The 25,472-nt window shown below is 38.2% G+C and overlaps 4 protein-coding genes across 6 annotated transcripts; 1 reads left to right on the top strand and 3 right to left on the bottom strand.

The window, feature by feature from the left end:
• The first annotated feature begins 68 nt into the window (after window positions 1-68).
• ND-19 (NADH dehydrogenase [ubiquinone] 1 alpha subcomplex subunit 8) lies at window positions 69-3,202 on the top strand. Its single transcript, XM_073989080.1, has 5 exons — window positions 69-196; window positions 277-430; window positions 632-807; window positions 875-965; window positions 2,932-3,202. The coding sequence occupies exons 2-5, from the start codon at window positions 302-304 to the stop codon at window positions 3,061-3,063; spliced, it is 528 nt and encodes a 175-aa protein (XP_073845181.1). The 5' UTR covers window positions 69-196; window positions 277-301; the 3' UTR covers window positions 3,064-3,202.
• Window positions 3,065-4,334, bottom strand: LOC141405092 (uncharacterized). The gene is made up of 3 exons (XM_073989081.1): window positions 3,938-4,334; window positions 3,717-3,795; window positions 3,065-3,644 (listed from the first exon to the last, which is right to left on the bottom strand). Exons 1-3 carry the CDS (start codon window positions 3,994-3,996, stop codon window positions 3,333-3,335), a joined length of 450 nt encoding a protein of 149 aa, XP_073845182.1. The 5' UTR covers window positions 3,997-4,334; the 3' UTR covers window positions 3,065-3,332.
• A 6,778-nt stretch (window positions 4,335-11,112) lies between these two features.
• Window positions 11,113-14,148, bottom strand: LOC141406390 (RNA-binding protein 28). 2 transcript variants are annotated; one of them, XM_073991731.1, is made up of 5 exons: window positions 13,390-14,066; window positions 12,858-12,883; window positions 12,270-12,818; window positions 11,934-12,189; window positions 11,113-11,866 (listed from the first exon to the last, which is right to left on the bottom strand). In XM_073991731.1, exons 1-5 carry the CDS (start codon window positions 13,951-13,953, stop codon window positions 11,252-11,254), a joined length of 2,010 nt encoding a protein of 669 aa, XP_073847832.1. In that variant the 5' UTR covers window positions 13,954-14,066; the 3' UTR covers window positions 11,113-11,251. The 2 variants fall into 2 exon arrangements, with proteins under 2 accessions (XP_073847832.1, XP_073847831.1); XM_073991730.1 differs by having other exon boundaries at window positions 12,270-12,883; window positions 13,390-14,148.
• Window positions 14,149-16,825: 2,677 nt separating this feature from the next.
• Adf1 (Adh transcription factor 1) lies at window positions 16,826-24,887 on the bottom strand. 2 transcript variants are annotated; one of them, XM_073991734.1, is made up of 4 exons: window positions 24,790-24,887; window positions 22,768-24,058; window positions 17,766-18,089; window positions 16,826-17,686 (listed from the first exon to the last, which is right to left on the bottom strand). In XM_073991734.1, exons 2-4 carry the CDS (start codon window positions 22,931-22,933, stop codon window positions 17,316-17,318), a joined length of 861 nt encoding a protein of 286 aa, XP_073847835.1. In that variant the 5' UTR covers window positions 22,934-24,058; window positions 24,790-24,887; the 3' UTR covers window positions 16,826-17,315. The 2 variants fall into 2 exon arrangements, with proteins under 2 accessions (XP_073847835.1, XP_073847834.1); XM_073991733.1 differs by lacking the exon at window positions 24,790-24,887 and having other exon boundaries at window positions 22,768-24,059.
• Between the last annotated feature and the right edge of the window lie 585 nt (window positions 24,888-25,472).

Here is a 25,472-nt window from a genome sequence, read left to right as displayed (position 1 = left end):
AAACAGAAGATCCCCATTTATCGAGAGAAAAATCGATAACATCCATTATCGTCAGTATCATACGTTACGTATGATCGCTCGTAACGTATGTCCCCCGAGTAACTAGTGTAATTGACATTTATCAAATCAGCTGTAGATTACACACACACACACAAGAAGAAGCATTTGTAGCAACTTTTCTCTCAAATTCATTCGGGTAAAAAAATTACAAAAATCTTAGTTAAATAATAAACTAATATGCCTATGATATTTTTTAATTATATTCTAAATAAACAGATATTAAGTTGTGTAGTGTCCCAACATGGTTGTCACCAACAATGTAACGCTGCCTACCGAAGAGGAATTAACCGTTCCCGAGGTGAACGTTTCAACTGCAGCATTACGTGCCGGAGCTTTCCACTTGGGTAAAGCCTGTGAACATCAAAATAATGTAAGTAACTCCTAAGGCATAATACAATGCTGTATAAAACGTGTTACGTGGTTTGGAAGGGATATTTTAGCAATTATAGGCCCTACAAGGTTATATAATTTTTGGAGTCTCCCCAAACACAACCTAACCTCAATATAAAACATAAACAATTTGTTTATTTTGTATGTTTTTTCGTTATTGATTTTTTTTTTCTTTTCTTAGGAATTCATGTTATGCCGCCAAGAATTAGATGACCCTAGGGCATGCATAAATGAGGGAAAAGCTGTTACCAGTTGCGCTTTGGACTTCTTCCGTAAAGTCAAGAAAAGCTGTCACGAAGAATTCATGCAATATGCCACTTGTTTGGATAAATCAAGTGGTACTATGTCATTTAGCCAGTATGTTTTTCGCAATTAATGATGGATTTGGTAGTTGATTAATATTTGTCGTTTTTTGATATTTTAGCTGCCGCAAAACACAAGGTGTTTTTGATAAATGTATGAAGGACAATTTGGATATTGATCGTCCAGAATATGGCTATTTCACTAGAGCTAAGGTGAGTAAATGCGTACATCCAGAACGTGAAGTGTTGATCACTACAAAAAACAGGTTAACTTAGGACAAACGGAGTAATGAGAACGTGATGTGTTGATCACTACATCACGAAGTGAATGCCTCCAGGGAAATAGTCCTTGGAAATACTTAAAGCTATGCAACCACTACTCGGGATCCTTAAATATTCAATTTAAAAGAACATTTTTATCGTGTAGCAGAGTTTTCCATAAGCGAATTTCTTAATCACCATAAATGTTCCTATATAATTTTGGACGTTCTGTACCACATCGGATAAGCCAGATGACCGAAACAGAACGTAGTAAAAAAGGTTCTTTTAAACTTACATCAAGTTTCAAGAAGATCTATGTATATCGTCGATACCTGTGAATCCCCGCAAAAGGTTAACTTAGGGCAAACGGAGTAATGATGGCCTGTGACAACGTCAACTACTTCAGACGTCGCTAGTCCTTTATCACATATCACAACCAGTGGTTGTGAAGATGAGGCCGTCTGAGATACAGCATCATGCCTCGAATTTGTCACAGCCGATTTATTCGCCTGCTTTGTATACATCAGTGAGAGAGACAAAAAAAAAAACACTTCAGTCAGTGCATCTTCACACAAAGCTCTTCACTTATCAAAAGCTTTTAATACTGCCAAGCAATCCATGCTGTATGAGGATATAAGGAGAAGACAGCCCTATGGCCAAGTTTGAAACGTTAGATAATGAATTATATATGTGTTCGCCAGTCGTACCTGGAATTCAGGAAGAAATCCAAGCCCGATACTTTGAAAGAAGAAGTTCTCCAAGATGACGTGATATCTCCGGAACTGCTTAACCTCTACCTACCCTGTATTTTGCCCCCTCGAGACAGCATTGACTGTTATACAAATATCCGCCACCAGACCTACAGCCATTCTGTTCATGTCGTCCGCGCATGCCACACCTTTCTGCGACTAGTTGAGATTCCTTCATCTCTAGATCCTCAAGTACCTAGCCGGCAGCTCTTGGGTTCAGATAAAGAAACCTTGTTGACCAAATATAAGTAAGTTATGCGGCCCCAGTATGGACCGCGAATATAAGTGCAACGCAATGGAAAAATATTCAAACCTGTCAGAATACGGCCCTGAGAACAGCAACAGGCAGCCTCCTCATGTCTTCAGTGGACCATTTTAATGAGACAAAGATTCTTTCAGTACAGCAACACAATGGCATGCTTTCGTTGCAGTACTTTCTCGGGTGTTACGGCGAGAGCATGTCCGGAGGGATCTTCATGATCTAGAAAGAGAGGTCCAACATTACGAGAGAGGACACCCTATATCAACAAGCCTGTCAAACAGGTTTAAATAGCATTCACACGGATGCAGCCGCAAATGGCATAAACAACTACCGTCCAAATGCGGCCATCTATCAGCGGAGGAGCGTCAGCTGCCAAGACAAACCAGACTATTTTTGTATTTTATTTTTGTCTTATTAAGAGTATTTTTGGCTCAACTACGTTCGGGTTGGTGTAGCCATCTGTATTCCTATAGGGCGAGGACAAGGATCGATGACACCGTGCAAAACATCTGCCCAGCATGCAACACAGGCCTCCACGACACACTGTCCATACTTCCCAAGATATGGGACTTCAAAGTTCCACAATGACCCCTAATTAATCTTTTCATTCTTTTTTTTTTTTTTTTTTTTTTTTTTTTTGAAACCAGCTAATTTCGATCTTTTAAAAGCTTGCGAAGGCTAGATCCCAAAAATCATAAGGGGTTGGCAGGCCTTCGGCCGAGATTTTAAGACCTATGAACAGTGTCCAAAATAAAAAAGTCACAATCGCACTAAATTTTTTAGAAGTCTTTGTGGTCTTCGTTGCAACACTATAATTTTATTATCCATATTTGCCCCGGTTGTCACTATCGGATTATCAATTATAATCGATATTTTTCACTATCATTTTTTTTTTTTTGCTTTTCAGATCCATGCAACTGATCGTCCTGCTCCACCCAAACCTGAAAAGAAAGTCTATCCAGATGCTACACCTGGTTTGCCCGACGATTATCCCAAGGCCCCTGCCAAGTATGGTGCCCGTTTCCATTGGTTGGAATAAGTTTTGTTAAGAGTACGATTGATGATGCATCCTTATTTGTAACTAAACAAGAATAAACAATACAATATGTTAAAAAAACAATTAAATGAATTAGAAGAAAGAAAATAAAACAAAAGGTATTTAAAATACTATTAGTAAATTTGTTGTCATACTTTTTTATTATAATTTTTATATGTATTTTTAAAATCATATAATAATCTTCTTATAACTATGTGGTTTAGTTTACGTTTAACGCATTTCCATTTCTTTTTGTTTTTTGCTTTCTAAAGTCAATAATATGTGCCCTTTTGCATTACGCAGCCCTTAACAGTTTCCATAATTTTCAAATATTGTGTATTCAAGCAACAACCGCAATAATTTACCGACAAACGTCCACAACCTTCAATGCGTCGATGCAGTGGCATATTTTGATAGAAAATCCAGTGGACAACTTCTTCACCCAATACCAATAGGATTTTATCAAAACGATAGCCATTAACGGTAAATAGGCTTGCATTGCCCGATGTGACATTCCATTCGCAATAACGTATGCTTAGCTGGGGATCAATGCGAGATTTTTCACGAGACATTATTCGATCAAACTGTGAAAAAATGAAAGAAAAACGAAACTGTTACATAAAATCTCAAATTTCATTAAAATATGTCGAACTTACCCAATCACGAACTTGAGTCATTGAACTGCTAGGTGAATGCCGTTTGTGTGTCAAAGTAATACGAGGATATTGTGGATGCCTGTAAAAGGAAATTGTAAGTTAAACATTGATTTCAAAACGGTATATTAAACAAATTTAATTGAGGCTGTGGAGGCATATAGCCACCACCTAAACAAAGTTAAACATTAACTAAATTTATTAGCAAACTATTTTTTACTTACACATAAGGTAAAAATGTCAATCTAAGTATGACAAATTCAACTTTTTCTTGTGGAGCCATATCTTCAAATGACTTTTTCTTCAATAAGGAAACTTTTAAAATTTAACTGTTGATGATGTTACTCGTGCTAAGCACAACTCGTCAATGACAATCTTTCGCCGCCTTTCTCATATTTTATACAAAATATGTTGAAGCCTATCTGCGGTCTATAATCCTGTACAAAACAAACATCCTTCTTACCTAGCCATAAAATTCCAATTAAATCATAATAAATATTTGTGTATTTTCCCAATAAACATATTTCAGGTAAATGGCATTTTAAACATATGGAAATTTGCCCATTTAAATTACCTGCATATTCTTAGAATCCGATGGGCAAATTGGACATGCTGTACTTTGAACCAGACTCGTTTTAAAATTCCTATTTTTATTATAGCAACTACTCTCTTTACAATGATAACATGAAGAACTTTTTTTAGAGAGGTAGTCAAACTAATGTGGACTTCTGTTCCCTATTCTTTGCCGGAGAATAAATTACAGCACAATCGAAGAGGGTTGCCTAAATTTTTACTCTATATGGGGTTGATTGAAAAATTGTTTGTAAGGGTTTCCAGGGATGGGGATTTCCCGAAACTGAAACCTTTTTAATGTTTTTATAAAGATAAAACTAATGGCATTTTCCCCTAGAATAACTTCGTAGGATATCCTTCTCAAAGACAACCTTTTGTTGTTGTAGGGTCATGGATACTACCCAAAGGCCTATTTCTCATTCAACCTTAAATATGTCTTTTTCTTTCCCATACAACCTGCGAAATATCTTTTCCTGATTTCAAATAGCCCACAAACCTACATACGTATTTCATGAGGACCTTTTGTTGTTGTAACAGTATTTGATGGTGGTTATTATGAACGAAAACTCTGAACGAAAGTAGGAAGAAAGTGAAAAAACTCACGGGGAATTTTCGTCCATAATAACCTCAGATATTTTTTATAGACCTCTCTTTTTAGATAATGAATATCACTCCCGACATGCCTGGGGGCGGGGGTTCCTATCCACCATATGGTGATTAGGATGGCTCTCACGGCAACATCCCACTGTCTTGCTGCACTAGAAGAATCTTTGTCTCCTCACGAATATAGTCCACTTAAGGCACCCTGTTGCAGTTCTCAGGGCGGAATTCTGATAGGTTTGAATATTTTTCTATCCTGTTGTGTTGTTGTTGTAACAGTGTTTTTATTATGTTTATATGTTCGTTCCTCTGTTCAATCTGGCTCTGGGTCCAGAAAAGTGGCTGCTTCGATGGGATGTAGCCACAGATCCACTGGAGTTAGATGGGTAGGTTTGGCGGGGCAGTTAAAAAGGTGTTGTGTGTCGTGCGGGCCCATGCCGCATACTGGGCAGATCGATTTCCGCCCAATAAGAATTTAGGCGACTGCAATATCCCGAGCGTAGTTGGGCCAAAACTACTCTAGTTTGTCGTGGCAGCTGACGCTCCTCAGCTGCGATAGATGGAGGATGTACTCCAAGTACTTTATTCACACTATAATTGCATAAGGCCTTGGCAACTGCGTCCGTGTGAATGCTATTCAATCCTGCTTGATATGCTTGTTGATCTAGGGGTTCTCTCCTGTATCGTTGGACCTCTCCCTCTAGAGCATGGATATCCTTCCTGATCTCCCTGAATGGGCCGGGCCTACCCACAAGATGGTGATTGGGATGGCTCACACGATAACATCCAAGCAGGTACTGCAACGAAAGCATCTCATTGTGTTGCTTTACAGGAAGAATTTTTGCCTCCTCATGTAGATGGTCCACTGAAGATTTGAGGAGGCACCCTGTCGCTGTTCTCAGGGCTGCATTTTGGCAAGTTTGAATCTTTTTCCAGTTCGAATCATACAATCTCGGGGACCAGACTGGAGCCGCATAGCTTACCACAGACCGACCTATCGCGTTATATGTGGTCAACAAGGTTTCTTTATCTGCACCCCAAGTGCTGCCGGCCAGGGACTTGAGGACCTTGTTCCTACTTTTCAACTTGTCGCAGATAGCTGTGGCGTGTGCGCACGACGTGAATGTAGTGTCGAATGTGACCCCTAAAATTTTAGGGCAGTTTGTGGTCGGAATTCTGCTACCGTCGACCACGACATTCAACTCACGTCCAAACTGCGCTGTCCATGTGGTGAACAGAGTGGCTGTAGATTTTGTGGGGGAAATCTGCATATTCCTCGAATGGAAAAAGGTGGTAAGATCAGTTAAATAGTTGTTCAGTCTCTCACAGATGTCATCAGGATAGGTACCCGACGCCAAGATCGTGCAATCATCCGCATACGTCACGATCTCAATGCCGTCTGGAGGGGGTGGAATACAGGAGAGGTAGAGGTTAAACAGTTCCGGAGATATCACCCCACCTTGGGGAACTCCCTGTTTCACTCTACGGGGTTTGGACTTCTTATTCCTGAATTCCACGTACGACTGGCGTCCACACATATAGTTGACTATCCAACGTTTCAAGCTTGGCCGGAGGGTTGTCTGCTCAATGTCCTCAAACAGCGTGGAGTGCCTGACTGTATCAAAGGCTTTTGATAAGTCAAGCGCCACCATCACTGTTCTATCGCACGGCCGTCTCTGGTTGAGTCCTTTACAGATATATGTGGTAATGGTGTGCAGCGCTGTTGTCGTGCTGTGCTGCATACGGAATCCATGTTGATGATCGGCAACTTGATAGCTTTTTCTGATACTGGGGAGGATCAAGGCCTCAAGTGTCTTTGCTACGGGCGACAAAAGCGAAATCGGTCTGTACGATTCACTTTTGCTGGCATCCTTGCCTGGCTTCCGTAGTGGGACCACCCTGCGACGTAATACTCTTCTCTTCGCCCTGTCACTCTCGGGATGCTCGACAAACTGTCGATTGAAATTACTTGCGCACCTCTTCGGGTCAGTCAACGTAACGTCGCCAAACGTGACTGAGGTCCTATCTTCCCTTCTTCCAGGGTTCGAGAGTGACTTAACCGTTGCCCACAATTCACCTATACCGGCTCCAATGTTGCAGCTCTTCAGATGATTTAACCATTTGTTCCGCTTATGCTCGCCGACCAGCCTGTTAACTTCCAGTGTCAGCTCCCTGACTCTGGGGTCATTGGGGTTGATACGACGAAGCTCATCACGCTCGTTTGCTAATCCCGTCGCCTCTGCTGGGAAATTTGGTCTTACTTCGGGTATTCGACCAGCAGGGATATGGCGAGCGGCTGCAGCAGTGATGATGTCCCGGAACGTCCTTTCCGCTACCCGAACATCAGAAGGATTGGGCAATTCTCTGAAGCGGTGATTGGTGAACTCTCTGAAACTCGGCCAATCAGCTTTTTTATGATTGACGAATGTGCGGCGTTCAGAGGTGATGAAGTCGGGTGGTCTGCTAATGGAGACAATTATGGGGAGATGGTCTGATCCAAGGGAAATGACAGGGTTGCCAGGTAAGGTCATTTGTCAGACCAGTAGTGGAATTCTGTAACTCATTTTTCGAGTTACCGACAAAAATCGGTCAACTTAAAATGCTTATAATTTCGGTAATTAACGATGTTCGTCGGTATGTTGGCGACGAATAAAAAGTCGTCGTAAAGTTCTACCGATAGCAAGAGTGGTGTCAACTTTTATTTTCACTTTTCATTCATAATTTTGCGTTTTAATTTTACCGATTTTTGTCGGTAACCCAAAAAATGAGTTAGAAAATCCCACTACTGGTGACACAATGGTTATGTCTGGCGAACTGTGACCTAGTTCTGCTAGGGGCGTCTTCATTGACCGTGCAAAACGTAGAGCTATCAATCTGCTCAGCCAACGCTGTACCTCTCTGGTCGTTTCCGACGTCCGAATGTCACATCTCATGATGCGCATAAAAGTCCCCCAGGACCAGACGATTATGACCTTCCAAGAGCGGGCTAATGTCAGGCCTATAATCTGAGATACAGCTATTTCTCGGCGGGATGTATACATTCAGCAACTCTATCTCGGCAGCTCCACACCTGACTGCTACCCCCATACATTCCATGTACGGGTCATTAGAGACAGGCTCAAGGGAGATAGGTCTGTATTGGACAGACTGGTGCAATAGGAAAGCCAATCCCCCACCTCCACTTCTGGTGCGATCTTTCCTCAGAACATTGTAACCATCACAATGCTCTAAGCTGTGGTTGTTGTTCAGCTTGGTTTCCTGCACCGCCGCGACCTTGATGTTCTTCCGACTCATGAAATCTACTATTTCCTCGATCTTACGTCGGAGATGCATTCTCTGGGATTGAAACAACAACGGCTGGTGTTAAAGGCTGCGTGTGCGGTTGTTGTCGAGGGGACTGCGGGGGAGTTTCGTAGTCAGACGACGAGGGAGTTTCGTAATCCGACGACGACTCATTGGGGACTGTGTTCACGCAGCATGCAGCAACATAATCCCTGTCGTAGTCCCTCACGTGGACGAGTCCAGAGCAACCCCTTACATGCACCCACTCCTGACATCTATTGCATCTCACCGAAGGTTGGATGTAGGTGAAGATGCGGATGTGACAAACTGAGCACAGATATATTGGTCCTGGGTTTTCCTCCGTCCCGGCTCGGACCAATAGAATTCGGAGCAGGCATTCCGGGATATGCTGCTCCCAATACAGAAAAACGAAACAAATACAAACATGTACACACTGAGGTGGCAGCCGCTGGCCGGAACATCGGTTTTGTGTTGTTCCGGGTCAATCCGGTACGAAAGAACCCGCTGCCGTGGGATTTCACTTATTTTAATTCTATGATTTTCTCTTCTGACAACGCAACTAAAGTTGAGTTGCTACCCATAATAGACCCCTAAGTCTTCTTCCAGCAGAACCCCTTTAAAAGGTCTTGTTTCCCAGGCCCATTGAAAGGTAATTTTCACAGAAGGTCCAAGATGATTAAAATTTTTAAAACGGGGAGTTTTCATTCAGAATAACTCCCTATGACTTTTTTCTAATGGAAGCAATACTTCCTGAGATATGGGCGCCGAAATATGCCAATATTTATAGCCACTCCACCTCCGACACTAAAGTATTTCTTCCCTCTCAGGGAAGCCCAGTGAAGAAAATTTTAATTTTTTTGTGCTTAAATTATACAAAAAACGTCAAAAAAAACTGATCATGATCATTATTAAGCATTGGACATATCTAAGGCCTAATTACGACATTCGATTCCATCGAGTATTTTTTCGTGAGAAAAAATTCGAACTATGAAAACCTATGTGTTCTTCAAAGAACATTAAGAAGGTAGATGGTAAAAAATTGTTCATTTTAAAGCAAAAACTAATTGCTAATGCATCTACCTTAGTAAATGTACTGTTGGTGGCGCGAATAGGCTTTCATAGTTCTATTTCTTCATTCACGAGCAAATACTCAATCGAATCGAATACCGTAATTAGACCCCCGCACACTGCGAAATTTGGGAAGTTTAGTGGAACTTTAAGGGATTTTCAAAGTACATGAAATTAATTAAACTTTTATTGAATTCGTTAGCTAAGTACTCCACTGCAAATGGTCCATACTCAGTTTGCCGATTTACTCCACCAAACGACTTAAAAATGCACTTAAAGTTGCATTTTTGTTTAATAATTTTTTCTTAAGAAATGTATTTTTTATTTCATTAAAAAAATGGAGTGGCGCGGACAAGTGGTAAGTCAGTATGCCATGATTTATTTTTCTTAATATTTTACAAAACAATTATGATATTTTACACTTTAAAAAATGCAAAAAACCCTTATTGTTTTGCTGCAATTTTAGTCGGAAAGAAGTGATTTTTTTAAGTTTTCAAAATTGTAATTTTTTATTTTCCGTGGTCATTTCAAAAGTGAATTACGTACATTCACGTGTTAAGATATATATAATCCGAAAGATTGGATTCTCCTCTGTTCGCAAAGCTATAAAACTGGTGCGGTATCGCGCGGTCTTTGGCGTTATTCAAGATTTTCTAAAAAGACGTCGGGGATTTCATTCAGTTGCATTTTCCAAAAGTGGAAGGTAAACGCGACAATGAACGCCATTGTTGACTGTGTTTTGAAGAAATGGACTCTAACAATGATAATTTCTGTAAAATTAAGAAACCTCTCGCAATTTTTCATAGTTTTGACCTCTAAATGTTGGTGATTTACATATAGTGCAACATTTTTAGATGCTGCGGTGCAAATACCAAAATACGTTAAAAATTGTAATGCAGCGCAGACCTGAACTTGATTGAAAGACATTATTAACAAAATTAATGCAGACCTGCTGAATGGACCAATAAACATTGTAGATACAAATGAAAACAAAAAATGTTGACATTTTACTCCTTAATGGATGTGTAGGGTTGTGGGGCTTCACCCAGAAGTGGACCTATGTTGACAGCTTTTATGTGAGGAGGATTTTTATTCGCTAACATCTTAAAATTTACATTTGCATCAAAATCTGTTGCAATTTTTGTCTTCAACATTTAAAATACCTAATATGAGGGAACACGTCATATGGGGGCTATACCAAAAACGCGTACCTACGATGTTAATATTTCGCACAGATGTTTTCTGTTTATGAAGAGCATAAAATGCCAAAATACAACCAAATACGTTGGAAAATGTGTCTGTAACATTTAAAATATGTCCATCGACCGGTACCGTTCAAAGGGGTCTATACCAAAACGCCAACCTACATTGAAAATATTTTGTACATAAGTTTTCTATCCGCTGAAAACTCAATATACCAATTTGCAGCAAAATCGATTGAAAAATGAATGTAAAACGTAAAAACGACAGCCGCCGTTACATGAACGCTACGGGAAACCGCGGGCCTATGTGGCCCAATTTAAGCCCCACAATATCCACTAATATAAGAAACATTTTTGCAAAATTTTAGGAATCTGCGCCCTTTACTTTAAAAGTTATTAGTAAAGTTCCGCTAAAGTGCTCATATTTCGCACTGTGCCCCGGGTTAAAGGCTATCAGGTTCGTTCCTTAATATCGTATCAGCTCTTATGTCATCCATTGTCTTCATAGGGTTGCCTTTGTCATGAGTGTGAATGTCTCTTCGATACTTATCTTAAGGCTGATATTGTTATACCCCATAGGAATGACTAGTCTTTGCCAAAAATGATACAAGATTTAAGACCCCAATTTAGACCACAATCACATTCCAATCACATTTCTTACACATTATATAGCTAATATTTATTCCATTTTTTGTGTGTGTATGGTTGGTATTTACAAAACAAACAATAAAATTATTGACTAAAAATAGGGTATTGAAAATTGGTTTAACTTCTAAGCATTGTTTTTTTTTTCTATTCCGCATACCATTTGGTACGTTTGGGTTTCTTAGCATTACCCGCATCATTTGGATTGTCATGTTTCTCCAGCATTTGTTTGTATTTATTTACCAAGGGAGCCAAATCATCCTTCTCCACTTTACGTCCCTGTTTGGGACGAATTTCCGCCTTTCTCTCGGCCAAATGGATTTGTTTGATTTTTTCCTGCTTCTTCTTTTTCTTCTCCTGTTTTACACGTTGCATATGATCGGCTGATTGTTCTTTGAGTTTTTTAAAGGAACGCATACGTAACACTGTACCCTGTTTAGCTTCCGTACCCACAAATTCATCACCCGTTGCAGCGGCAGCTGCTTGTGATTTCTTATTTTCGTTTTTATTGTTCTTTTGGGCACGAGCTTCTTCCAATTTCTTAATGTGTTTCTTGAGTTTTTCTTTGTTGTCATCTTGTGGTCCTTTGGGTAGTGTTTTCATGGGGAATTTACCGCCTCCCGCCTTTTTATCGTTCTTTAAAGCTTTGCGTTTTTCTAGTTTTTCTTTGAATGTGGGATTATTCAGTTTGGATCTTTCTTGACGTTTCCCCTTGACCTTGTGGACGGCACGATCTTCTATACTGAAGGCCACGATAGGACGCTGTGAAGAATAGAAATAGTGTTTTTCTAATTATAGGAAAAATCAAAAAAATAAATCAAAACCTTACATGTTGAGTACCAAAAACTTTGGGATTATTGTTGAGTTTTCTCAAGGCAGTCAATGCCTCCAAATGAGTGTTAAAGGACATAAAACCAAAACCTTTTGATTTGCCTTTTGGATGATCTGGGGTTATTTTATTTTCACGCATGACTCTACATTCGTGGGGATGGAAACCAGTGTATGCTATAATCATATCTCTCAAATTGTCATTATCATAGTTCAGCGGTAGGTTGTGGATTGACAAGCGATTTCGAGAAACAAATCTGAATGTATAAAAAAATTTAATTATTCATGAGGGAAAATAAAAAAATAAATATTAATTTATAAAAAAATTATCACAAACCTATTTAGATTTTTCAAAACTTGTGCCTTGATCTGTTCCAACTTGTGTCTTTTGTTCATATCAGAGGCTGAAACACCTTCGGCCGCCTTGGAATTTGCCATAATAAGACCTTCTCTTGCAAGATACAGATTTCGAGAATCTTTGCCATCATTTTTCTTATCTTTTTCCAAGTTTTGTTGACGTATCTCCTCTTTGCTCAATGCTGGATATGGTTCCAATACCTGATCCATTAAAACAAATTCACCAGCTGATTGCAAGCACAAATCAGCAGATTCCTTAGTTTTAAATTTGACAAATGCAGTTCCTTTAGAATGGCCCGATACATGTTCTCTATTGATTATGGCATACCAAACGGGACCAAATTTGCGGCAAACTTTACGCAAATCCCCATCTTCAGCATCAAAAGGAACATTTTTTATGAAAACTGTGCAACCTTCTTGGACATCGTTTGAAATGCGTTTCTCTTTCTTCACTTTGTCGATATTAATTTTCGATTTAATATCTTTTTTGTCCTCATCGTCATCTTCTTCATTGTCATTTTCTTCGTCAACCTCATCATCATCTTCACTGTCTCCTTCATCACTATTATCCTCATCATCATCTTCAGAGTTATCCTAGAGAGACAAACACCAGTTAGATTATTTATGGGAAATCTAATGCCACCATTGATATTGTAATGCATGGAACATTCAACCTCTTGGGAAATTTCAACCAATGGCAAAAACTAAAGGTAAGACGAATGAGAATCATCTTATCTTAAACTTATGGGCCGATTCCGTACAGCGAGGCGAGTCATGTCGCGTCGTCTATCGTCTCTGTGACAAAATTTAAAAAATGCACTACGTACAGCGATAGAAAATAATCGTCGATAACAAGTTATTTTTATTTTTTTATTTTTATTCGTTAGTAAAAATGTACGGCGACAGCTAATTTGTTGTCGCCGGAAAATGAACGTTTCGGCGACAAAATTTGACGACGTCAGGCGATATTGCCATACGGAATCGAAAAATTGCATTTGACAACGCGACACGACTCGCCTCGCTGTACGGAATCGGCCCATTTAAATTCACTTTTGTCTTTTACATGGAATGGAATTAAGTTTTGCAAAAACAGAACATACCTCATCCTCCTCTTGGTTTTCATTTCCACTATCCTCCTCGTCGTTGTCTTCGTCATCATCTCTACTTTCTTCTGCCTTATTTTTCTGGGATTTCTTTTCATCCTCCTCTTTAATTTCCACTTTTGGTTTCTTTTCCTCGGGTTCTTCTTTAACATTTTGTTGTTTCTTTGCCACATATTCATCCTTTCCAAGGGCCCAATCAATGAACACTACACGACCCAAAAACTCCTTACCATTACCTTTTAGAATGGCCTTGGTAGCCTGATTAATTGTCTCATATTGGACGAATGCACAACCAACCAATTTTCCATCCGGTCTTTTTGGAATATTGATCTCTTCCAACTTTCCCCACTGTTCAAAATGTTTACGTAGGTCCTCCTCTTTTGCTTTGTAGCTCATATTACGGACAATTAATCGAGCACGTTTCTTTTGGCGACGTTCTTTTTCCTCCTTTTCTTTTTGTACTTTAAATGGATTACGACGTTTTCTTGCCTTTTGTTCAGTGGTCCCTTTGTCGCCCTCATTCTCCGACACATTTGGAGAATTTTCTCCAGTTAATTCCATTTTAAAAGTTTATTTTCCTATAGGATATTAAATTGAAGTCAACTTCTCTTTCAGAATATAAACATTCCACACGTTTTTTGTTCGACCAGTGGTTCTATAGATTGAAAACGATTAAGTAGGAATCTATAGTTCAACTGTTGCATGACAATAAACAAATGTGGTCTGTTCCAGTACTACAAAAATCTACTAATTTTTACTATTTTTTCGATAACATAAAGGAAAACATGTTATCGTAGGAAAAAGTAGTAGCTTCTTGCAAGATCTGGAAAAGAGAAATAATGCCAGTTCCAGAACATGCAAGAATCTACAAATTCTTACTACGATAACCATTTTTTCCTTTATGTTATCGAGACAGCCATCAAATGTATGAATGTGTTAGTAAATTAGAGTTGTATTTGAAGACAAACTGTCTGGAGTAAACTCCTAGTAAATGAACCTCGGTCAAAGAGATAACCAAAGACATACAAATATAAATGGTCTGTTCCAGTACTGCAATAATCTACTAATTTTCGGCACTTGTACTGTACACTTGTAGTGATTCAACTGCATCCGCGAATGCAAACTTTTTGCTGGGTATGAATTCACTTATGAATTTTACAAGAGAGCGCAGCTAGGATGCACTCAATTTTGCTTCCACAGCACACAGCTGGCGTGCAGTCCATTTTCGATACAAATCACTACATTTGATGCAGTGTTTTGGATTGCATTTAGTGTGGCCGTTCATTTTTGTCATTCATCATGCAACCACAAAATGTTTTGTGGTTGCTGGACGGTTTGACAGTTATCGATAATTGCGAAATATCGACATTCAAAACTGACAATGTGTACCCAGCTTAAAGATGCTAAAAAATGCAAGCCATTGCAAAATATCCCAGAATAAATAAAATGTATTTATTATTTGTTTAAAACAATAATATTAAGAACTTTATACCATAAGCACAAATTATACAAATACTCCGTTAAATTTAATCGTGACCGAGTTTACTTCCTCTGCTCTGCATTTTATGCCATCGCAATTGATTTTGCTTCATCATCCAAAGGGTTTTATACATATTGTCCTCCCACTCCAGCTCAAATTTCGAAATTTACTCCAACTGCACTCCAAAACTAATTTCCGTCTTGTGAATTATCGCAATGTTCGCAAATTTAGTTTGTAATTCTTTATTTTTTTAACAAATTCTTAGAATTTTAGACACTCTTTTTTATATTTGGAAAAAAGGCTGCGACGTCTTTTGAAGGGATCACAAAATTGGTTTGTGCCTGTAGGGATCTTTAAGATAGTGCTTCTAAAATGTATCGAACGGAGTGCATTTTTCATAACTCCGTGTGGACTGCATTCAAAGATGTTGTGAAATCATAACTCTGCATTGCACTACTTCCAAACTTGTTTGCTAGGATGTACTCCAACGGCAAATGTACTGTACACTTGAAGTGATTCAACTGCATCCGCGGATGCAAACTTTTTGCTGGGATATGTTGCAGCCATTTTTGTTTATGTTCTGGAGCGCCACCTGATTATGTGGATTTTATTTATGTGTGAAACTAAAAGGTTGGTGTACTGAGTAAAATAACACATTACGTTGTCAAAAATTGACATTAGATGGCGCTAACCGTTGTTATGGTGTAAAACCAATGGTGACTGTTTTTCTTTTGTTTGTGCATTTATAATGACGTGGCAACCTTCTTGAAGGCAGTCAAACAATGTCACGCCTACAAGTATGCTATACTCTTCAATATTCCACTCATAAGATTATTGAAAAGGACTTGAACGATTCCCAAATGTTCATCCTGAAAACTACAACTATGATATAAGGATTTAGTAGAGAGAAATGAGAAAAGAAAGGTGTTAGAATGTGGGGAGTTGTTATAGAAAACAAAGATGGCAGCATCACAAAATAGAGAAAGGCGTTAGTTTACAAAATAGAGGAAAGTATGGATGACTTCACAAACACAACACTTAGAGGAACCCCTCATCTATAGGTAGAATAGGAAGGAATCTTCTATAAGTAGAAGACCCTTCAAGGGAGTCCTTTATAGACAGAAACGTCTTCAAAGAGGTATTCTGTAGAAAAAAACTCATCGAATGGGGTATTCCATAGGTTGAATACCCTTCATAGTAGTTTTCTGTACACAGAAATATTTTATAGAGAGAAACCCTTTTAGGATGGGTAATCTAAAGATGGAAGCCACTTCAAAACGGTATTCTATAAATGAAAGTTCCTTCAAAGGGATCTCCTATAGTTAGAAGTCTCTTCAAAGGTGTCTGCCAAGATAGAAGCCCCTTTAAAAAGGTATTTTATAAAACCCCTCCAAAGGATGTTTTATAAATAGAAGCGTCTTTATAGATAGAAGTCCCTTCAAAGGGGTCTTCTATAGATAGAAGCCCCTTCAAAGGAGTCTTCTATAGTTAGAAATCTCTTATAGAAAAAAGCCCTTTCAAAGAGATACCTTATAGAAAGAAGAATCTTCAAATGAGTCTTCTATAGATAGAAGTCCCTTCAAAGGTGCTTTCTAAAGATAAATGCACCTTCGAAGAGGTTATCTATGGATAGAAGCCCCTTCAAAGGGTCTTCTATAAATAGAAAGCATCTTCAAAGGGGTCTTCTTGAGAGTAGTAAGTAATCCACAGCTAATTGACGACAATTGCTTGAAAATAGAAAAACTATCAGTTTTTTTGTCTACATATTTAGCAGTATGTATTTTTGTATGATTAAATACTTATTATCTAGGTAGTAATAAAGTTACACATTACGTATTAAGAAATCTTAAAAGTAAAAGTTGTTTTTGTTTTACTATTTAAAAAAAAAAAATATTTACATAATTGTTGTGGTATTGCGCGGCATAAACACAATACAAGCCCAGCACTCACATGTTTTTCTTTTTATATGGTTTTATATTCTATATATGGCAGTACTGTCTTATTATATTCTCTGTCTTATTAATCCGTATCATCCGTATAGAAGATTACATCATAACACAAGGATAGTTAGTTGCCTTTTACAAATGCAAAAAATATATATAAGTTATTTATAAATATCACACCGCCGAACACATCAACGCGAGTTGCAATTGCCCTAGTCTTAACATCTTTTGAAGATTTTCCGACTAGTAAAATTTATTTATTGTATGTTCGTGTTTAATGGCATGCCAATGTTCTGCACTCTCAGCTATCCATGGCTCATCAGTTAGTCGTCGTGGTTGTGGTTTTCAAGCTCCTCTGTACCTCGCGCATCAGCTGTAGCATCTATGGCGACGACTTTGTCTACTGTTGTGTTATTGGTGGTTGTGGTATTGGCCGAGTGATGTGGCACGAATGAGAACATTGTTGTGCATGTTTTGTCTGTTAATGTTATAACCGTATCTCAGTACTTGTTGTGTTGAGCCAACAATTGCATATCGGTGAGATATTTTATTATGTGAACTTTGGCCTCTGCTTTCTGTCGTACGCCCAGCGTATTTAACATATCAGTGACAACCACACCAAAGGACTGGTCTTCGGCGCTAACATTTTGGCTAATGCTGTTTTGGAAGATTTTTATGGAGCTCAGCATATCAGAATGATGCTGTTGTTGTTGCTGCGCTGCCTGTTGTTGTTGCTGCTGCTGCTGTTGTTGCTGATCATCTTCAACAATGCGTTCACGTTTCATTACGGGCTCATAATAGTAGGTCTTTTGGTCTTTAACGGCATTGTTGGCAGCAGCCAATTGTGCAGCGTCGCCAGTAAGGACAATAGCTGTAATGAGAGGTAATACGAGAAGGAGTTTGAGGTAAATTGTTGGCCAAATAAAATAGTGTTAGCAGCAACTACATACCATGTGGATGTCCTGTCAGTGATTGTGTTGTTATTGTGGCACTGCCATTAAACGGTGTTGTAAACAAATCAACTACTTGTTGCTGTGACTGCTGATGTTGATGGGTTTGTTGGGGTGCCTCCACCTGGGCCGTAACTGTGTTTGTAGTATTGGCAGGTATGCCGGCCGATGATACTTTGCCCAACAATGATTCACGATACTGGCGTATTGATTCCATTAGAAATGACATTTGCTTGAAATAACGCCATCGCGAATCTTGACTGATTTTCAGTTCGCGGGCAAATTTGTCACGCAGACTTTTCCAACGTTTTGTACATTTTTGTTCTGTAAAGAGAGAGAAGAAATGGAAACGGTATTATATATTTTTGTTTAGATAATTTAAAGAATTGTTATGTAGATTCATAAAAGGACTGTGTGAATAGGAATGGATGTTGCCAATTAAAATGCTTTGCCGTAAGCACAAGTCGAGGCTTATTTAAGACTTTCTCCTATGGACAGGTACAAATCTCGGGAATGGAAACAAAATTTTCTTTTAAATTAGATATTTTTCTCTAAATGGTCGGCCTTGGCCGGGATTTAAGACTTTCTCCTATGGACAGGTGCAAATCTCGGGTACGGGAACAACATTTTCTTTTAAATTAAATATTTTCGTTGGATTCGGTGTAAAAAGTACTATGTCTGGTAATTTTTTCATAGTTTTCTGCAGTGGTTTGCCAACATTTTAGACTAGGACCTTTGTGGATCTTTGGAGGCCCATATATCGGGAAGTATACATTTCCGCAACAAAAGCAATACATGGTTCGAATCGGGATAAAAAGCACTATCTGTGGTAATTTTTTCATAATTTTCTGCGGTGGGTCGGTAAAGGAAAGGAGTTCCCAAGTCGAAGGAATTAAATTCGTGGGTGAGGACAGGCATTTGCGTAAATACTGGATTGTCACCGTGGAGCAATGGTAAGCACGTCCGCTTTGCACTCTGTCGCCCAGTTTCGATTCGCAGACCGGGCAAAAACATCATATTTCCAACGGTGACAAAATACCCCTCAGCGTAATATTGGCGACATTTCCTTAGTATTCCAGCCATGTACAACTTCTCCATAAATGGTTTCGTAATACACGCCGTTCAGACTCGGCGATACAAATTAGGTCCCATATAATTGAACTAATTTGAATTGGCATGCACTCATTGATATGAGAGAAGTCTCCAGTGCCCCGGGGAGGTTTATGGGACCACCTGTTTAAAATATTGGTAGCAATGCGAACTCTGTAGGAGTTGATAATGCTGCTATAATCGGACCTTAGTTGTGCCAGTGTGGAATGAGTTTTACTAGGAAAATCCGCTCCCAATACGCATCCAACATTTGAGTAAAGTTTTGTGTCATTTCTGGTAGATGAATAAAAGACAAAATGCACCCAAGTTTCACTTTTTCTTTATTCTTCTACCAGAAACAATACAAAACTTTACTCAAACGTTGGATGTGCTTTTAGCTTTAGGGTGAGGGTGACTCGGCTGATAACATGTCAGCAGGAACTGTCTATTCAGCAACACATAATGCGCCCATCTGTAGTTCGTTTTATTTTCATTCAAGAGTAAATAGGTACTCTATCGAATCGAATTCCGCATTTGAGCTTTTGGCGGTTTTTTAGGAGGTTTACATATAACCGAATTTAATAAACCCACTAGGTTTCAACGTCAATCCCATTGTGTATACGCCAAATAAATCGTCATAAAGAAGGTTAACCCGACAAAAAGCTATAATATACACCGGCTATTAATCTCCTTTATGAGGATTTTTTAGACGTACTCTACGCAATGGATTTGACTATTGAAACCCACTGGATTAACTAAATCCAGTGATGTGTGAACGTACTGTGTAATTTATCTTTCCTTCCCTTTCTTATAGTACGCTTACATTAGAGTTTTTTGACGTTTGCGCTATGGAATTGACGTTTGAAACCCAAACCACCACTGGGTTAATCCGGTTAAGTGTAACACAACAAGAGCAAATTGCCTTATGTAAATCCGGACTAAAGCTGAAAACACATCCAACGTTTGAGTAAAGTTTTGTGTCATTTCTGGCAGATGAAATGATACAAGACTTTACTCAAACGTTGTATCTGTTTTCAGCTTATAGTACGGTTACACTTTTTTACAGTTTTTTGCCGGGTTAACCCACTTCGAGAGGATTTATTTTACGTTTGCGCCATGGTACAATAATTCATAGGTAGGCCAGGTATGAGAATCGCCAAAAAAATACAACCCTGTCGCTATGGCTTAAAACGTCAAAATTGTTTTGATGAATGATAACGGATGAGTATACAAAGAAGAAGAAGAACGAAATGTTGAAATGAAAACAAAACAGAGTTGAATTTTTTTGATCAATAATAAATATCAACTCTGCATGTCAACACGGTTTTGACAGATTAAGCCATAACAAAAAAAAAAAAATTGTAATCAGCTGTTAGCTGTGGCCTACCTAAGAATTATTGTACCATGGTTTGCGCTATGGAATTGACATTTGAAATCCAAACCCACTGGGTTAATCCGGTTAAGTGTAACCGGGGTATTAAAGATCATTTTAAATGTATGGTGGAATAAGAAGGTGTTACATCAAATCATGTCAAACGTCAAATTTGCTTGCAATAATGTATTACTGTGAATTGCTTGTTTACATTTTGTATGTGATTTTATTCACAATAACGCATTTTGACAACTGGTATGAAGATCAGCTGTTTTTGGCGTTGGACCTTATTATTCCACTATGATGTAAACGTAGCATTGTACGTGTTAGCACTGCAATGTGAATTACAGTCAAACTTCTCTATGAAGTACAGTATGCAAAGTTCGTATGTACACGCCTCATAATTGAATAATATCGTTATTTATTCACCATTTTTATGCAAATATGAAACAATTGATGGTTATTACTATGAAGAGGAAAGATTTAAAAATATCAAAACGAATTTTTAATTTATTCCGTCATTTAGGTATAGATGACGCCTTCATAGTAATTCCCATCAATTGTTTAACATTTGCATATGAAAGCTCTGTTCCTTTACGTGCAAGAATCTTTAAGTTTTACCACTTTTTATTCGAAAAGCGTTCCTTTTTTACTTCAGACACAATACAATTCATATGGGAGCAATTTACAACTTTTACCAGTTTTACTATTTTCAAAAGTAAAGGAACAGACCATAAATATGTATGTAATTAACAACGATTTTATGCAGTTTTTATGGGTGTACGAATATGAACTTTGCATACTGTATGTAGCTAAAGGGACGAAGATTTAATACGCTATAGAGAAAATTCGTTGTAAAGAGAATACATACAAATTTACGTGTTATTAAACTATTCGCTATAGAGAAGAGTGTGAGTATAGTTTTCCATGCCCACTGTAGGGGGGCATGTTTATCAGGTATATTTGATTGACCAGATTTTGTCAAATGAAATACTACCACAACACATCCGCATCAACTACCCAACGCCCCAAAGATCTCCCCCGACCTGTCCTAACAAATAAGAAAAAAAAACATGACATTTAGCTCAGTTCCTGCTCGTCATCATGATGACAATAAGAGCATTTGTTGGTGTTTGCTGCCTAAAAATAAAGATGGTATGCGTTTCATGCGCTGCAAAAAAAAGAGAACTAAAAATTGGACTTAGCAGCGCTGCATCATACTGGCTAGCTATGAAAACAAAAATTATTTCTGGTGGAGATGCATTTCTATGTGAAATTCAAAACAGAAATTTTTCCCAGTGGCACGTGTAATGCATCCCCACCCCCTCGCATCCAGACATTGTAAACAATAACATAAAGAGCTATCGCATGAAGGGGGAAAGTATTGCTAGGAAGAGGTGAAGAGAAAGGCAGAAAACAAAAAAACAACAAAAACATACTGAACACAACGAATACGATAACGTCGTCAAAACTACAGACAGCACATAAAAAGTACAGCTGCGTTAAAAAACAACGTTAATGAACACACGAAAAGAGACGAGCCGAGACCGAACGACCATCAACAACGAGTTGGCTGACTATTCACAACGCGCGACACGGTTAGCAGCAAAGCAAGCCAGTCACACAACAACTCGTAAATGGTGGTTGATTGGCTGGCTGGGGGCTCTGTAAAATGAAAGCGACAGATGTACATCAACACACACGTACGCACACATGTATGTACTACCCTACTGTAGATGTAGCAGAAGCGACACAGTATATACACGGCGACTTTGTCGTTTGTCTTTCTGCCTGTCTTCCGTCTCGGCTGGCTAGCTTGTTTCTGGTTACTCTCCTCTCTGCGACTACAAATGTTTCCCCCTCTAACCCAAAAACGCTGAACAAGTCGTTGTGCCGTTGATGTTGCTTCGTTGTGTTATTACAAAGCAAAGCAGCAATATAGACCTCGAGAGGTTTTTTGTGTTTGGAACAGTACTGTCGGTTAGAAATTATCTAAAAGGCTGACAGCTATACGTTATTGCAATCATTGTATTGTACAAAGCGGTTGGATTATTTTCCATCAGAAAACAAAGTTTTAAATAATAAAGTTGAATTACAGGGTTAATGTGATTTACATTAAGAGGAATATCAAAAAAAAAAAAAATCACATGGGTGGTGCACGAATGTGTGTGTATACGCGGATGTAGTGATAGTTTTTGAATTGTGTGTTCGTCCCTCCCAAACCGTTTTTGTTGTAGATACACAATTATTTTAAATTTTCAATGTTGTGAGCTGTACATTTTCATGTATTACAGCAAAACAAGTAATAAAATGATAAAAAAATATGTTCATAAATCGACACACAGATATTAAAAAATTCATAAGATGTTTGCGTGTGTGTGTGTAACTACAAGTTGGGGATATCCATTCAATGTTCATATCTAGCAGTTTTCAAATAATGTGCTGATTTAAATATCCACATTAAATATGTGGACACACACAAACACATGTGATGTTTCCTATTGTAAAATATGTACATGTATTCCTCCAAAAAATCCTTACCTGGAACTCCCAAAGATTCAGCTATTTGTTTCCAGGTCTGAGCCTTACGCACAAAATGTTTATAATTGAAATGTGAACGATCATAAATGACGGGATTCATTTTAACAGCTTCGATGAGATTTAAGTCGAACTGCTGTTCCAAAGCTGGATCGATTTTGGCATCCATGTTGAGAGGAGAATCGTCGCCGTTGTTGCAGTGGCCTCAGTCTCCTTTCTTTTTTTGTTGTGGATAAGGCGTAAGCTGCAGTTCTTTTGTTCTGCCTTCTTTCTTCTGATAAGAATGATGGGAGCCTCAGTCCCGTTTCTTTTGTTTTCCAATTGTTGGCGATGCAGCAAAGTTAAGCGCCTAAATTTTCTCCTATCAAAAAGACGGCACCAACAATAAAAAAAGTAAGCTGGCTGTACCAGTGACTACTGCCTGCCTGCTGTATCCGTCGTAATCACAACGTCAATGACTGTTTGTTTTTTGTTCTTACTCAAAAAAATGATTAGGTGATGATGGCTGGCACTCTTCTTTCTACTGCTACTGCACAGCACCAATTCGCTATTTTGAACCACAAAATTTGTTTTCTTTTTTTTTTGCTCCACCAAAGAAATCCAATTGTAAAAAACTCAGTTTATGGATGATGTTATTTTTTTCCTTTTCTTTTTATTTTGTACAAAGTAATTTCTCTATTCTACTGTCGAACACGACGGAACGAGCACAACACCATTTACCGAGCGAAGACGTAAACGCCGACGTGGACTGAACGCAACTGAATTGGGACTGGCAGACGAAGTGGTTGTCGGCTGTTAATTTTATGTAGCTTTGCCGTTCGGCTACGTTGACGGACGTCGTGAATTGTTGTTGGATTCACATATACACAGAATGAGAGAGAGCACGGATACAACACAAACGCAAACATGCGACGCATACATTTAGCAATCAACATCGACAGAAGAAACATAAGAGACTGCACAGAAAATGACTGACCGAACGAACCAGGCAGGGTGGTAGTCAAAAATAAGGAGTTTTGAACTGAAATAAAGCAGAGGGCTGACATGTGTTGAACAGATGCAGAGAAGGTGGCGACGCACATACATATAAGAGCTATGTAAAAGGATTCATCTAAACTGCAAACGGGTGTTTTGTTCATATACTGTTATATACCATGTGCATGTGGATGTAAATGACGTTGTTTTAAAACATGTATTTATTTTTAGACAATAAGACTGACTTTATGAACCTGTTGCAATAGTATTATGTTACGTTTACATCATATTTAAAGAAAATTCGAGCCGAGCTCAGTTCCTTTATGGTCCGTTCCAGAACTCCAAAAGTCTACTAGTTTTTACTACTTTTTTTCGATAACATAAAGGAAAAACTGTTATCGTAGTAAACAATAGTAACATTTTGCAGGTTCTGGAACAGAGCATTATAGTACGTTTATATATAATCGGATTTAACAAACCCACTGGGTTTCAAATGTCAATTCCATTGCTTATGTTTCAAATAAATCCTCATAAAGAAGGTTAACCCTGCAAAAGGCTATAATATAACAAAGACATAAATACAACTAAGACATGACAAAATGCATGCAACAAAAAAATGTTTACGAAACTTTGTATAGAAACATTACCCTTAACAGGTTGCAGTTAATTCAAAATCGCAACCAAGGAGGAACATTTCATGTAATGGTATCAGAAACGAAATTTATGAATTTAAGGATCTATTCAAGAATAATTCTATGTCAATTGGATCGGTAAATTCGGTTAAATACGTAAAAATGTATAAAAGAAAAAAATGTTATATCACCATATCGTGATATAACATTTGCTCTGTTCCAGAACCTGCAAGAAGCTACTATTTTTTACTACGATAACATTTTTTCCTTTATGTTATCGGAAAAAATAGTAAAAATTAGCAGATTCTTGCAGTTCTGGAACAGACCAATTATGTTAAATTCAAAAGCCATTCACTGAAGAATGATAGCAAACAAAATGTCTTATCTTGTTGTATTTATGTCTTTGAATATAAACAGCATATTAATTTTGATGGTAACATGATCCAAATTAACATTAGGTCTGTACGATAACTTCGCAAGTAAAAAGTTTTTGCTAGTTCTTGCAAGTACTTAAAACTACGTCTCATTTCTCTTTTATTGAACAAGTTTGTTATCGAACAGCATTGTACAAACTTTTGGGTTATCGAACAGACCTATTTTTTTATGGCATAATGCTTGGTTTACATTTACGAAATCCACTCGATTTTAACTGTCAATTCCATTGAGTTTTCATTTGGCGTATACGCAAAAAAATTGAAAGTTGAAATCGAGCGGATTTCTTAAATGTAAACCAAATATAAGTACGGGAAAGAAAAGTACAAGAAATAGATTGAATCCTTTAGATTCAAAATAGAAAAATGACTAAGGTGGCTTTTATGACAATTTTCCTTAAAAACTATCAAATGTCAGTGTAACCGACATGAAAACGTCTGAAAAAGTCACCTCAAAAATTGCTAAACACATTTCTGAGTATTTCGGCTGCAGAATAATTTCTCTATAAACGTTCTGAATAATTGCTGAGCACATTTCTTTTAAATACAAGGCAATTTGTCCTAAAATACAACCCTGATTTACATACATACATATGCCAAGTTTACACTTGCGCACTAAAATCCACTGGAGTTCACGAAATCCTGAAATACACCCCGGTATTTACACTTA

The sequence above is a fragment of the Musca autumnalis genome, unplaced genomic scaffold, assembly GCF_047663935.1.
Source record: "Musca autumnalis isolate F117 unplaced genomic scaffold, ASM4766393v1 scaffold_5, whole genome shotgun sequence".
Lineage (NCBI taxonomy): Eukaryota > Metazoa > Arthropoda > Insecta > Diptera > Muscidae > Musca > Musca autumnalis.
Note: the sequence above shows the minus strand (reverse complement) of the source record. Positions and strands in the feature narration are given on the sequence as shown.

Excerpts from the sequence above, each read along its gene's own strand:
- Adf1 (XM_073991734.1), bottom strand. The coding sequence starts at position 22,933 with ATGGATGCCAAAATCGATCCAGCTTTGGAACAGCAGTTCGACTTAAAT. Across the intron at positions 18,090-22,767 it reads TGAATCTTTGGGAGTTCCAG|AACAAAAATGTACAAAACGT; the intron begins GTAAGGATTTTT and ends CTCTCTTTACAG. Across the intron at positions 17,687-17,765 it reads ACTGACAGGACATCCACATG|CTATTGTCCTTACTGGCGAC; the intron begins GTATGTAGTTGC and ends CTCTCATTACAG.
- LOC141406390 (XM_073991730.1), bottom strand. The coding sequence starts at position 13,953 with ATGGAATTAACTGGAGAAAATTCTCCAAATGTGTCGGAGAATGAGGGC. Across the intron at positions 12,190-12,269 it reads GTTTTGAAAAATCTAAATAG|ATTTGTTTCTCGAAATCGCT; the intron begins GTTTGTGATAAT and ends TTATACATTCAG. Across the intron at positions 11,867-11,933 it reads AAGTTTTTGGTACTCAACAT|CGTCCTATCGTGGCCTTCAG; the intron begins GTAAGGTTTTGA and ends TATTCTTCACAG.
- ND-19 (XM_073989080.1), top strand. The coding sequence starts at position 302 with ATGGTTGTCACCAACAATGTAACGCTGCCTACCGAAGAGGAATTAACC. Across the intron at positions 431-631 it reads CCTGTGAACATCAAAATAAT|GAATTCATGTTATGCCGCCA; the intron begins GTAAGTAACTCC and ends TTCTTTTCTTAG. Across the intron at positions 966-2,931 it reads GCTATTTCACTAGAGCTAAG|ATCCATGCAACTGATCGTCC; the intron begins GTGAGTAAATGC and ends TTTGCTTTTCAG.
- LOC141405092 (XM_073989081.1), bottom strand. The coding sequence starts at position 3,996 with ATGGCTCCACAAGAAAAAGTTGAATTTGTCATACTTAGATTGACATTT. Across the intron at positions 3,796-3,937 it reads TTGACATTTTTACCTTATGT|GCATCCACAATATCCTCGTA; the intron begins GTAAGTAAAAAA and ends TTCCTTTTACAG. Across the intron at positions 3,645-3,716 it reads TGACTCAAGTTCGTGATTGG|TTTGATCGAATAATGTCTCG; the intron begins GTAAGTTCGACA and ends ATTTTTTCACAG.